The sequence below is a fragment of the Myotis daubentonii genome, chromosome 1, assembly GCF_963259705.1.
Source record: "Myotis daubentonii chromosome 1, mMyoDau2.1, whole genome shotgun sequence".
In the NCBI taxonomy this organism is placed as follows: domain Eukaryota; kingdom Metazoa; phylum Chordata; class Mammalia; order Chiroptera; family Vespertilionidae; genus Myotis; species Myotis daubentonii.
The window spans coordinates 164,168,671-164,182,986 of NC_081840.1; the positions used below are offsets into that span (position 1 = coordinate 164,168,671).

General features: G+C 35.2%; 1 protein-coding gene across 3 annotated transcripts in view; it reads left to right on the top strand.

Annotated features, from left to right (window-relative positions):
* Positions 1–14,316, top strand: part of EMCN (endomucin) — a 100,672-nt gene that overhangs the window by 46,760 nt on the left and 39,596 nt on the right. For all 3 annotated transcript variants that reach the window (XM_059664564.1, XM_059664546.1, XM_059664556.1), the window contains exon 4: positions 8,508–8,618. In XM_059664564.1, the coding sequence (XP_059520547.1) occupies positions 8,508–8,618 (111 nt within the window). The remainder of the gene's footprint in view (positions 1–8,507; positions 8,619–14,316) is intronic.

A 14,316-nucleotide genomic window follows, 5' to 3' on the forward strand; every position in this document is an offset into this window, starting at 1 on the left:
AACCATTGCTCAACTCAAGTCACAAGATTTATACCAATGTATTCTTCTAAGGATATTATAGTTTTAGCTCTCACATTTAAGGCTGATTTTGTATATGGTATAAGGTAGACATCTGGCTTCCTTCTTTTGCATGTGATTATTCAGTTGTCCTAACATCATCTATTGAAAAGACAATTCTTTCTTGATTTGAATCGTCTTGGAACTCTTGGTGAAAATCAATTAGCTATAAATGCATGTGTGCTTTTCTGGACTCTCAAATCTACTCCACTTATCTATATGTCTACCCTTATCCAGAATCATCACTGTAGATTACTATAGCTTTGCATTAACTTTTGAAATCAGGAAATGTGAGTGCTCCAACATTTTTCTTCTTTTTCAAGATTGCTTTGACTATTTTGAGTCGCTTGAATTTTCATATAAATTTTAGGATAAATTTGTCAATTTCTGCCAGAAGTCAGTTGAGATTGTGATAAGGATTGCATTGACTCTGTTTGGAAAAAGGCAGTTTGGGAAGTATTACCATTTCAACAGTTTTAATTCTTCCAATCCATGAATGTGAGATGACTTTCCATTTATTTAGGTCTTTTTGTTTCTTTTGATAATGTTTATAGTTTTCAGTGTAGAAGATTGCTCTTGTTCAATTTATTCCTAATGTTTTATTCATTGTGATGCTATTAGAAATGGAATAATTTTTAAAATTTTATTGTTCAATGCTACTATATAGAAATAAAATTTATTTTCAAATATTAATATTGTATCCTGCCCCCTTATTGAGCTAATTTATTGGTTCTAATGTGTGTGTGTGTTCCTTAGGATTTGCTATATCCAAAATTCATCTGCAAATAGAGATATTTTACTTCTTGACCCAGTGATTCCATTTATTTTCTACTCTGAATGCCTTTTATTTTATTTTCTTGCTCATGTGCCCTGGCTAGAACCTTCAATACAACATTGAATTGAAGTGGTGAGAGGGGATATTAAGAAAGTCCTCTTTTATTACTAGTACTAGTGGCCTGGTGCATGAAATTCGTGTGTGGGGCGGGGGGCATCCCTCAGCCCAACCTGCACCCTCTCTAATCTAGGTTCCCTCAGGGGATGTCTGACTGTTGGTTTAGGCCTGATCCCACTGGCAGTCGGACATCCCTCTCACAATCCGGGACCTCTGGCTCCTAACCGCTCACCTACCTGCCTGCCTGATCACCCCTAACTGCCTCTGCCTGCCAGCCTGCTTGCTTCCAACTGCCTCCCCACTGGCCTGTTCATCCCCAACTGCCCCCCACTGCTGACCTGTTCTCCCCAACTGCTCTCCCCTGCTGGCCTCATGACCCCCAACTGTCCTCCCAGGCCAGCCTTCTCACCCCCAACTGTCCCCCCTGCTGGCCTGCTTGCCCCCAACTGCCCCCCCACATCCTGATCACCCCCAACTTCCCTCCCCTTCTGACCTGACCACCCCTAACCCCCTCTGCCTCAGCCCCACCACTATGGCTTTGTCTGGAAGGACATCCAGAAGGTCTCTCAGTCTAATTAGCATATTATCCTTTTATTAGTAGAGATGTTGAGTGTTTTTATCATGCAAGGGTGTTGCATTTTATCATGTGCATTTTCTTACTATATTGAGATTATTATATGGTTTTTATCTCTCATTTTATTAATATGTCATATGACATTGATTTCTGTATGCTCAACAACCTTACATTTCGGGTTAAATCCCACTTGGTTATTACATATTATGCTTTTTGTATGTTGCTGGATATGATTTGTATTACTTTGCAAAGAATTTTTGTGTCTACACTTATAAGATACAGGTTAATAGTTTTCTTGTGATGTTTTGGGGATGAGGTTAGTTCCAACCTCAGTAAATGAATTAGGAAGTGTTCCCTTCTCTACCAATTTTTGGAAGAGTTTATAAAGAATTATTCTTTAAACATACGTCAGAATTTACCATAAAGCTGTCTGGCCCAGGCTTTTCATTGTGGAAAATTTTGAATTAGTATCTCAGCCTCTTTATAGAGGTTGTTATAAGTCTATTCAGATTTTTTCTTGACTCAGATTGCTAGTTGGTGATTTACTAAGAAGTTGTCCCTTTCCTCTAGGTTATCTAATTTATTGGTACACAATGGTTCATAGCATTGCCTTATAACCCTTCTTATTTCTATTAAGATGGTAGTAATATCCCTATTTCATTCATTATTTTAGTAATATGAGTCCTCTTTTTTGTCAGGCTAACCAGGTTTATCAATTTTGTTGATCTTTTAAAAAAAAAACACAACTTTTTATTTTATTGATTTCTCTATTTCTTTCCTCTCTAATCTTTAGTATGTGGTTTTTCTTTTGCTCCCATTAGTTTGCTTGTCTATTTCTAAATTCTTAATTAAACAGGTTAGGTTGGGTTATTGATTAAGATCATATTTCTTTTTAAATATAGGTGTTTTTACCAATATATTTCCTTCTCAGATTTTTGCTACATCCCATTAATTTTCATATATTATGTTTTCATGTTCATTCATCTCAAAGTATATTCTAAAATTCCTTGTAATTTAATCCTTGACACATTGGTTATTTAGGATTATATTGTTTCATATCTACATATTTATTAATTCCTCCTCCACTATGTTTTAAAAATTATTTTTCTTCTGTGTATTTACTACCTATCAGAGGTTTTCCCCTTCAAGCATCTAATTTTAAAATTAAATTTTAAAAATAAATAGTATAGAGATTATTCTAAAGAATAGTATGCATCTTTGTCTCATCAAGCAGAACATAGTAAGCACTGACTCACAAGTGCATTGCACTTTTTTAAGGTACTATTTTTAAATAGTGCATTTGCTTCTCATCTTGAGAAATGTATTATCAGTTTTAGATTGTTTTAACAATTTTATTTAAAATATTATTATTTAAAGATAACTGAGTTTCAGAAAGGCTAAATGACTTAATTTTTAAAAAAACACAAATTTTATAATAATAATTTTGAATTTCAAAATTGGTCTTTTAACTTCAAATTTTTCTATTTAACAAATTTATTATCAACTCTTTCTTAATGAATTTATAGTATTTTAACTTCAATTTATCACTTGGCTATTAAGTAGTGACACCTTCAGGTATCAATAAGGCTCACAGAGCATTTTTTTTCTCCCTCCACAATGTGTTCACCAAATTCTGTAATTGTTTTATGTGTGGATATGTGTGTGTTTTTTTCTGTTTTTGGTACATGTTCTTGTTTTTTTCCTACTTTCAAGCTATCCCACTGGTGAGATTGCCAGCCTGCTGTGAATGGTTATTTCTTTTAATTACTTCTTTAACTGAGAGCAACTGAACACACATAGCACCAAGAACAACTTGAATTGTGTTTACAAAAGACTACATAAGTCCAGGTGAAAAGTTATGCCCTTGAGGATAGTGTAAGAACATTATGTGCAGATAAACTTCGCAGCAACAATAGATCTTGTTGTTTCTGTCTACTCTGATGTTCTTCATCTTGCTTTCAGTGTGGATAGGCAAGGTTACCATTTTGGAGTCTCACTATTGAATAAGGCTACTGTTGTCTAACTTTTATTTTTTAACTGGCAGAAACATATTTACAGAAAGTCTTATTGGTACATAAAAAATGCCAATATATCAAACAGTAGAATTTGAGTTGCTCAATTTGAAACAATGTTGTGTGTGGTGTATGCATATGGGCAGTGTGGACCTCTACCCACTCCTCTCTCTTACCACTAAAGATAGGCAGTCCATGAGGCTTCCCCACTGAACCCTTAGGTCTACAGCAGTACAGTTAAAAATTACTGAAATAAGATAGTATGTTTATTTAAATTCTATTTATAGTTTTTATAATGTATACTATATAAGCAGGAAACAAGCAAAGCAACCCTTTTCACCCACCACCTGACCTGAGCGGATACCTTTGTGTAATTGCTGTAAACCACAGTTTTCAAAAGGGCAACTCAAATGTTCCAGAAGCTTTTAAAGCCCCATAAGCATCATTGCTAATTAACCACTGTCATGTAAACCTTGCAGGTAAATAGGACCACTAGATAAGAGAAAATAAAGGTGAAGCCCCTAGCAATATTTTCTCTAATTCCAAGAAACACTGTTAAAATAGATTTTAAGGAAGTGTTAAGTCAACATCTACTTGATAGTGAGGTCTCTAAGGAAGAGCAGAGGGATTGAAAAAGAATCCCAAATTACTAGATTCCTCTGAAGTCACCGAACTATACCAACCCATCTGATTTCTGGGATACATTAGCAAAGAGCATCTCTAAGTACAGTATAAGTTTATTCCTGGACTGGGATCAGTCCCAAATTCCTATATAAACTTACCTTGGTAAAGTGGGGTAGGTGATGGATAGATCTGGAGACACCTAAACACCTTTCGTCAGTGCCTAAATGGCAGGGAGCTCTTCGGTGGTCTGCTCTGACTCACTGTCCTTGGGCTTATACACAGTGTCTAATTGGTCTTTCAAGAGCGAGGACAGTGGTGAATATACAATTCCAAAGGGCCATTAACACCCACCTTAACCCACCATCTAAATAATATGAAAAAGAAAAAGAAATATAAAATTCACATTGAAATAAAACTCTCTCCTCTTCTTGCCTTCTGCTGAAAACTGTAGTTTCACTTTACCTATATTTGTCTACCATCACCATTTTGTTTTCTTCAACATCTTTGAACCTTTCTTTTAGATTGGTTCCTTAGGACTGAAGGACTGAAGGAGATGCAGTCTTAAGTTCCTGAATTGTTCAGGTGTTTGGCCTACACTCCTGTAATTAATTTTTTTTAACTTTTTTATCTTGGGCTTGGAATTTAAACTTATTTACAGTCTGGGGTATTGCTTTTCACTTCAAGGGAGGAGATCAAGAGAATCTGAGGAAACCTTAAAAAGCTGCTTTTCCATATGTTTAGCACTGCTTTCACATCACCCTAGGACCGGTGGTTCTCAACCTTCTGGCCCTTTAAATACAGTTCTTCATGTTGTGACCCAACCATAAAATTATTTTCGTTGCTACTTCATAACTGTCATGTTGCTACTGTTATGAATCATAATGTAAATATCTGATATGCAGGGTGGTCTTAGGCGACCCCTGTGAAAGGATCGTTCGACCCCCAAAGGGGTCGCAACCCACATGTTGAGAACCACTGCCCTAGGACCATTGGCATAAACATTTATGCTCCTCACAATATTTCAACGAGAGGCTGTTTAATATTACTCCAGATGTCATTTAAACCTATCAGGACATTAATTTAGTTAATTTATCCCAAACTATGCATGTTGTCACGGGGACAAAATTTCTATGGAATATTAGCACATCAAGTGATCCCTGAGAGTTAAGGTTCTTGGAAAATTACTTTAGAAAATACTACCCCCTAGAGCAGTGATGGCGAACCTTTTGAGCTCGGCGTGTCAGCATTTTGAAAAACCCTAACTTAACTCTGGTACCGTGTCACATATAGAAATTTTTTGATATTTGCAACTATAATAAAAGAAAGACTTATATTTTTGATATTTATTTTATATATTTAAATGCCATTTAACAAAGAAAAATCAACCAAAAAAATGAGTTCGCGTGTCATAGGTTCGCCATCACTGCCCTAGAGTTTTACAATGCACAATAACATTTTTTTAAAAATCTTAGTAATACTAACATAATGACATTCACTTGATTTTAAAATCTATGCAGCTTCAAATAATTTGATGTAAAAAAAAATCTTTGTTGTTGTTATTAATCCTCACCTGAGGATATGTTTCTATTGATTTTTAGAGAAAGTGGAAGGACAGGGAGAGAGAGAGAGAGAGAAATATCAGTTGGTTGCCTCCAGCATGTGCCTAACCCAACCAGGGCCAGATTGAGCCTGCAACCCAGCTATAGGCCCTTGATTAGAATCAAACCCAAGATTCTTCAGTCCTTGGGCCAAAGCTCTATTCACCGAGCCAAACTGGTCAGGGCTAAAAAACATCTTTTTAAAAAATATATAACCAAATAACATACCATACTAGTATTATCACACCTTAAATTTCTAATATAATTAATGTTCACACTTATTGCTTGCTCCCCAAAATTTAATTTCCCAAAATATACAAGATGAATTCCATATTAATATTTTCAAGACAATTATAAAACAGCCTCTATTTCTCTGCTCAGTCAAGCCACTTAAGTGTATGGTTGAATTCAAGGTCTTTTCTCTGCATTTACACTCTAGTATTGGTGTGTATCTCTCAAAGTATCTCTTGTGTTAAATTTTCCTTATTACAATTTAAATATGGATTAAAAATTACTTATATTTTATCTTTTGTGCATTTCACCTAAAACAAAGCTCTAAGAATTAAAAAATCATGAATTTAAAAAACACAGACCCTAAAATTAAGGCCAATATTTTCTCAATATTGCAATATAAATTAATATTTCTCTACTAAAATAAGGTTCGTCAAACCTAATACATATATTACTACCTAGACATAATGCTATTTGGACCTGTAGACCAAAGCAGATATATAGGGGTATTTGAGGGGAAATGGCCAGACAGAAAACTGGAAAAGAGCAAACCATATAAGTTTAGAGAACAACTTTAAGTTTGGTTTTCTTTTTAATCTGAGGAAGCAGTCACTATTGGGCAGGAGTCCAGAATCTACTATATGTGAACCCAAAATGCAATTAGGATGCTTTTTTCAACAAAATATTAATATAAGACAGTTGTCCTCATATATTAATAAATTTCAGTCATCCAGTTTTTTTTCTCTCCTGAGACTAGGATTTGAAATATTTCCGTATACTAGTAAAATTTGAGAATTTACAACTCTGGCGCATCTGTCATGCATCTTTTATTCTAGTCATTTTAAGTCCACCATGGATATTTAAAAATATTTTGATTGTCTTCAAATCATTTATGATTCCTTCCATTGCCTAATTGGAGTAATTGACAACCTGCACTGAATGTAAACTCTAGTTCTACTCTCATTTGTGAAATATATTCCACATTAATAATAGTAGCTCTCTATGCAAAATCAATGGTGTTGCATTGCAGCTATTCCATTATTCTACTCTTTTGTTTGTATTTTTCTAACCTGGCCACTCCCCACATCTTTCTTATCTGTATATTCTCTTTCAGTCACCAAGATTGTTGAGTCTGCTTTATACTATGAAATTCTTTAGGCCCTCAGGATAGCTTTTCATGTTTTCTAATGTTTACCTCAACAGAAGAATTCTTCTCCAAAGATTGTTGAAGAGAATCTCCTGTTCTGATATTTTGTGAACATTTTGGTTTTTTTGGAATTGTAGTGAGAAGCAAAATTTTACCCCCATATGTACCTCCAACCTCAAGTATTGAGTTTCTGCACCTTGGGTGACCTTCCCACTTCCATACTGTCACAAACATCAGGTTCTGCCCTCTTGCTACAATAAGACCTTTCTTTACTCCCTCAAATATCTCAGATGCCTCTGACGTTTATGCCCATTTCCACTTATTCTGTCTCACATGCACTGCGAATGCTGCAGCTTATGTCTGAATTTATTTCAATTTGTTTGCATGCCAATTCCTGAATGATTTTTGTCTGAAGACATGTTTACCCACTGTCAATGCGATCATCTTGAAAACTATTAATTTCTCTAGCATAAATCTCTCAACTGCATTAAGAATTGGCATTACATGATAGACACCTCTTGCTATAGAATGGGAAACTGACGGACACTTCTGGAAGGTACCAGCAATTCTAGGTTTCAGCACACTTTGTTATAGAAATCTATTATATTGCTTTCTCCCCATCTCTGGCCAACATCCTATCTAGCTAACATTAAGTATGCACTAACCAGCATGCCAGCCTTTCCTTTACTAACCCAATGTTCCCATACTAGACTCTGAGAAGACTGAAGGGCATCAATCATTTTTGTTTTTATAATATTTATGCAAATACAGAATGTTTCAATGTCATTTTTGGAAACTCGGCTTATCTTTGCTGTTAATCTTCTTGTTAAAAAAATAAAGTATAATTACAAGTTTGTTCTCTTTTATTTCCTGTTATCCCTCTCCTCCTGGCTACTTCACTTACCTGAAAATTGTTTCCCAGACAGAATGGGAATCATGGGAGCATCTTCAACTATTACCACTTCCTTACTGGAAGTGGGTAGCTGAGTGATTAACCTTTGCATCAGGAAAACTTGGATTCAGATTCTGGCTCTCCCCTGCCCTGACTTATGTGACTGTGGGAAAATTATTTAACTTTTCTGAGTCTTATATATAAAATTATTAGCATAATTATTAATTCATAGGATTACTGTTATAATTAAATGAGACAACCAATTGGAAACATATAGGAGAGTCTAAAGTGCCTCTTAGTTTCTTTAATGTAATTAACTAGATCGCCAAAAGGTAGACATCAAAATGCTGAATTTCTGAATCTCGATCAGATTTAGTAACTAATCTTTGGGTTGTAACTGGGTGTTAATATGAATATTAAAGATACTATTTGGTGATTGGTTATACCTCTGATGACTGTTGATTCTTTTTACATGATTAGAAGCCACAACCAACGCTGTGACAAAGAAAGTGTTGATGACCAAAAGTGCAACAGTGACAGATCTTCCACTTCCAAATGATGTTTCAACATTACAAAGTTCCCAAAAGAAGAGTAAGTATAAGCATGTGTGATGAAACGTTAACCTAGTGTGTTAAATAGAATTAGATTTGGAATGTTTTCTAGACCTCTGCTACCAAAGAACCATGCCCCACCCATATTTCCTCCTAGTCTCTGCCAACTAAGAGAATCACTTGGCAACTTCGCTTTGTACAGTGACACTCTAGCTCCCCAGAGCCACAAATGGTCAGATGCCAATGAAGATCAATTCAGTGGTGGGCAGTCACCTGTGATATCATCTGGCACAAAAATGTGAGCCTGGCCAACAAATTAGACAGTTTGATAAAAATAGGAAAATTCTTAGAAAACAAATTTCTGAAACTGACAAGATAGGAAGTCTGAAAACAATGATAAATATTGCATTAGAAATTTAAAATGGTTCCATGAAGAAAGCTCAATACAGGGCGGCTTCACTTGCTAATTCTGTAAAATATTTTGAAAAGAAATGATAATTACTTTCAAATTCTTTCAAGAAGTAGAAGAGGGAACAGCACATAAGTAATTATCTGAGGCGAGTGTTATCCTAATACCAAAACTAGAAAAGAATAAAAAGAAAAAGCAAGCCAAGTAAACTACAGACCAAATCCCTCATAAATATAGATACAAATATCCTACTTAAATATGAACAAACAAATTTAATAACATATAAAAAAGATAAAAATATGAACAAGTAGGATTTATCCAGGAATGCAAGATTGGTTTAGCATATTAAAATCAGGTAATGTAATACACTATAATAGAATCAGTAGATACAGAAAAATATTTGACAAAATTAAACACACACTAATAATTAAAACTCTCCATAAACTAGAAATCAAATGATACTTCCTCAACATGATAAAGGACATAAATGAAAAACATACAGCAAACAATATATGTAATAGTGAAAAACAATGTCTTTCTTTTAAGATCTGGGACATAACAAAGATGTCTATTCTCTTCACTTCTGTTCAAAATTATAACCAAAGATTCTAGATAGTACAATAAGGTAGTAGATAGATAAATAGACAGATATATCCATTCATCCAGATTTGAAAGAAGAAAACAAAACAGTTTTTCTTAGCAGACTACATCATTATCTATGTAGAAAATCCATAGGGTCCACAAAAATTACACAAATTAGTAAAAAATATTTTATATCACAGGATATAAGATATATATTAGCAATGATGACTCAAAAATAAAATTAAGGAAATAATGTCATTTACAATTGCATGAGAAACAATGAAGATATATAGGAATAAATTTATCAATATAAGTGAAAGATTTGTACACTGAACTATAAAACATTTCTGTGAGAAATTAAATATATAATTAAATAGAGAGACGTTACATTAGAAGACTAAATATTTTAAGATAGCAGTTCTTCCCAATTTTATAAATAATTAATTAACATATTCAATAAAATCCCTGTGAAAATCACTGCAAATATGGGGGCGGGGGTTTGTTTTTGTTTTGTTGTTTGCTTTTTTATAAATTCATATGCTGATTATAAAATATATGTAGAAATGAAAAAGACCTAGAATAAACAAAATACTTTAAAAAAACAACAACACAAGGTTGGAAGCCTTACACAAGCCAATTACAAAACTTACTCTAAAGCAATAGTAATCAAGATAGAATGTTATTGAGGTAATGAATGTTAATAGTAGCATTATTCATAATAGTCACACTGGAAATAATCCAAATATCCATTGACTGATTAAATGGACTATTCTATTGGATTTTCCATTTGGAGTGGATTTGGAATATTCTAAAACATGGGATATCCATATAATGGAATAATATTCAGCAATTTAGAAAAGCAAAATACTAATGCATGTTATAACACAATGAACCTCAAAAACATTAGGCTCAGTGATAGAGCCCTTTCCAAAAACATTATATATCGTGTAGTTCCATTATAAAATATCCAGAATGAATATTTTTATAGGGGAGAAGAGCCGACAAGTGGTTGCCTAAAGCTGAAGGTGGAACTGGGGATTGAGTGCTAAAAAGTCTCAAGTGAGTTTCTTGTGTTAACGAAAATGTTCTAAAACTAGATTATAGTGATAGTTGCACAACTTTATAAATTTACTAAAAAGTATTGAGTTGCACACTTAAAATTAGTTAATTTAGTTTTAAATTTCTTTATAAAGCTCTGTTTAAAAGCTAAAGAGAAGAAAATGTTGACTTAGTCCAATCAAATTTCCTTTCTGTGTCATGTGAACTAGAAAACCCAAAGAAATGAACAAACAAACAAAAATATGATTATCTGTGGGAACTAAAGCAGCAAGGTTTCAGTAGAGTGAGTCGAGGCAGCCATGGTGATGTCTAGGCATCCCTATGACATAATAAAAAATATTATGAATAAGTAGGGTTGATAGAGCAGAATGGAGATAGTACATGGGGAGATGGAGAAACCTCATGAGCAAGGTTAAGTTGTTCATGAGAGACAGAGAGAGTAGCATGACCTGGAACTCCCCCTGATTTCTGACAGATTTCCAGTTCTAGTCTACAAATATATTCATAACTAGCACTTCTCATACCCTGTCCTCCATGATATGAAGGAATCTGTACTTTTATTGAAAATATCCTGACTAGAGAAGCTAGTAATCTGCCCTAACAGCATTACCAGATGCCATTCATTTTAAATAATGTATATATATTTGTACATGTCCATTGTCTTTAACAAAAAGCAGTTTCTAAGTCTTTTCTTGGGAGGTGTCTTAGGTGGAAGGAGATGGCACGTGGAAACTGTGCATATCCAAGGCCCACTCTTGTCTTGAAACACATCAGGAACATCTGTTTTTATTCCGCTTTTTATTGTAATCATCTTAAGCACAACAGAAAGAAGGTTATCTATTAAGACGCTAATTTCACACAATAATTGTGAACTAATAATTTTATTTCATGAGACGGTAACCACAAGGAAGGATTTGAAGAGTAGGGTCATTTCTACTTCACATGAAGAACATTTTTTAGGTTAATATTTGGCTTCTTATAAGTATAACCTATCTTGTAGGCAATATATGTATGAAAAGTACCTTTACCAAACCCAAACCTCATAAACCTCATCTCATAATATGATTGCCCCAAATACAAACAAAAGTAAATGTGAACATGCATCTGCTGCAAAATGTGTAACATTTGAGGATTACACTCAATTACTTCGCATGTTGCACTAATATATTCAGTGACTGATGAGGACACTGTCATTCAGGTCCATAGTTTATTCAAATTAGCACTTACACAGAAGTGAGTGGCCAACCCCATGAGTCATTTAAAACTGCTAAATGTACTTTGATTCATGCAGTACAATGCCCTCTGCATCTCAGTTCTTGGGACTACTGTATTCATTTGGCTCTAAACACAGTTAGAAGTGACCAAGTAGTGTAAAAAAATACACCCACAAAGCCATTTCTTGAAAAATGAAACACCATGGAAAGCAAGATAATAAAATAAGGGTATTTACTGCTGCCCTTTGCATTTGTCATTTGAGTAACCAGTTCTGTACTAAGTCCTTTGGAAATTTTGTTATAAAAAATCATTCCTCCCCAGATTGTTCACATTCCTAAAGGTGCTTCCTACTTAGCATGGACTCCACTGGATAATAGTGAGTTTATACACATTTCCATTTGTGCATTATGAAACCAGGAGCTTGCCCAGATTCCTAGTTAGCACCCTTTCCATTTCCACCTCTCACATACATAAACATTCAGAAATAGTGGAGCTAGCAGAGAGGCAGAAAGAGAACAAAACAGTCTGTTGGTGGGGAAATTTGAACAGATGAAAACTAATTTTCCTCTTAAGCATATGGGCAATGAGTCCTTGAATAGTGACTATCAAATACAGGCATTGTGAGTACCTTATCTCAGGTGCAGGCTTGATTTGGAGTAAAGAAGAGTTAGTGAGGTTTGCTGCTTTACTCCCCAGAAAGACAGAAGTTAGGTCAAAATGAAGTTTGTCCTGAAAACAATTCTAATTTTTCTCATTCTTTTAAAGTCCTCTCTCTCTCTCTCTCTCTCTCTCTCTTCTCTCCCTCCTTGCTTTTCATCACTTTGAATATCTCATGCCAATCTCTTTTGACTGAAATGTTTCTGTTGAGAAACCCAGACAACAAAAAGCTAAAGGAGTGAATTACCACCAAACCAGTATTACAAGAACTGTTAAAAGTCAGAGAAAGACAAATACCATACTACAGTATTTCACTTATATGTGGAATCTAATGAACAAAATAAACTAACAAAAAAGTTGTATGTATTTCTCTTATTTTACTCTTTTATTCTTTCTATAGAATATACATTCCTAGAATCCTAGAATTTTTGATATATAAATCCTCATTAATTCAGTGCTCTGACATTATAATGATGTGGTGGCCCTTTGAACTAATTAATTTATTTATTCCCTGAAGATCCTTTGGAGGGCATCTGTGTGCCATGCCTTGTAGCTTCTGGGGGTGGCCAGCAATCCTCTGTATTCCTTAGTTTGTAAATACATGGCTTTAATCTCTGCCTCTTTCTTCACACGGACTTCTTCTCGGTCTTTGTCTTTTCTTATAAATACACTAGAGGCCCAGTGCACAGATTTGTGCACCAGTGGGGTCCCTCAGCCCGATCTGTGAGGATCGGGCTGAAACAAGTCCGGTGCACGGATTCGTCCAGGGTGTGTCTGGCCTATCTCACCCAGTCCGGTCCGATCGGGGCCGATTTGGGCCGTCTTGCCCAGTCCTGACCAGGGCTGATCGGGGCCGGCATGGGAGGGACCTTGGGAGGGCTCCAGGGCATGTCCAGCCCGGACCACAGCAGCAAGCTAACCTACTGGTCAAGCTTCTGCCCCCTAGTGGTCAGTATGCATCATAGCGACTGGTTGAACGGTCGAACAAACGGTCTGACACTTAGCATATCAGACTTTTATTATATAGGATGTGTCATTGGATTTAGGGCCCAACCTAATCTAGAAAGATCACTACTGCAAAGACTCTTTTTTTCTAATAAGGTCACATTTACAAGTTTCAGATGCACATATCTTTCCAGGGAGGGAAGGGGTGTCACTATTTAACCCACTCCAGACCAGATCCTGAATTTATCCTTACTACACGTAGATTTCAATACATTTGTCATTGTCTATATACAGGGCTACTTTGCTGGGCATTGAGGGGTAATTCAATGGAAATGTTAATCATAGGAGTCCCCACCTTCTGATATCTAAACTCTAGAAGGACTGGGTGTGAAACTCTGTCATAAAACTACAAATCTTCTCTTCCTGAGTTCCTTATTTCTTCTAATGGCTTGAACATATGGCATCCTCTCTGACTCTTCTTTTTTCCTTTCTTGTGCACATACTGATGATTTCTGAGGAAATAATAGAAAAGAGAAAGGAAGATGGAAGGAAGGAAGCAAAATAAATGCTTTACTCGCTGGAAAATGAGTCATTCAGGTTTCAATAATCAGATTTGAAAGCAGGCACAGTGCACACTGTAAGAGATTGACAGGGAAGAAGAGACTATTCTCCAAAGAGAATCTTCCTTTGGTAAATTCAGACTTGGCCAAGGAAAAAACGTGGAATAAGATTTTAGATAGAAGGCAAATTAAGATGGACAAAATGCCAATACATGACTATATTAAGGCAAGTGTTTAGAGAGAAATTCTTGTAAGGATTTTTCCAAGCCAAAGCTTCTGCTATCACAGTATATACAATACTACAGACTTGA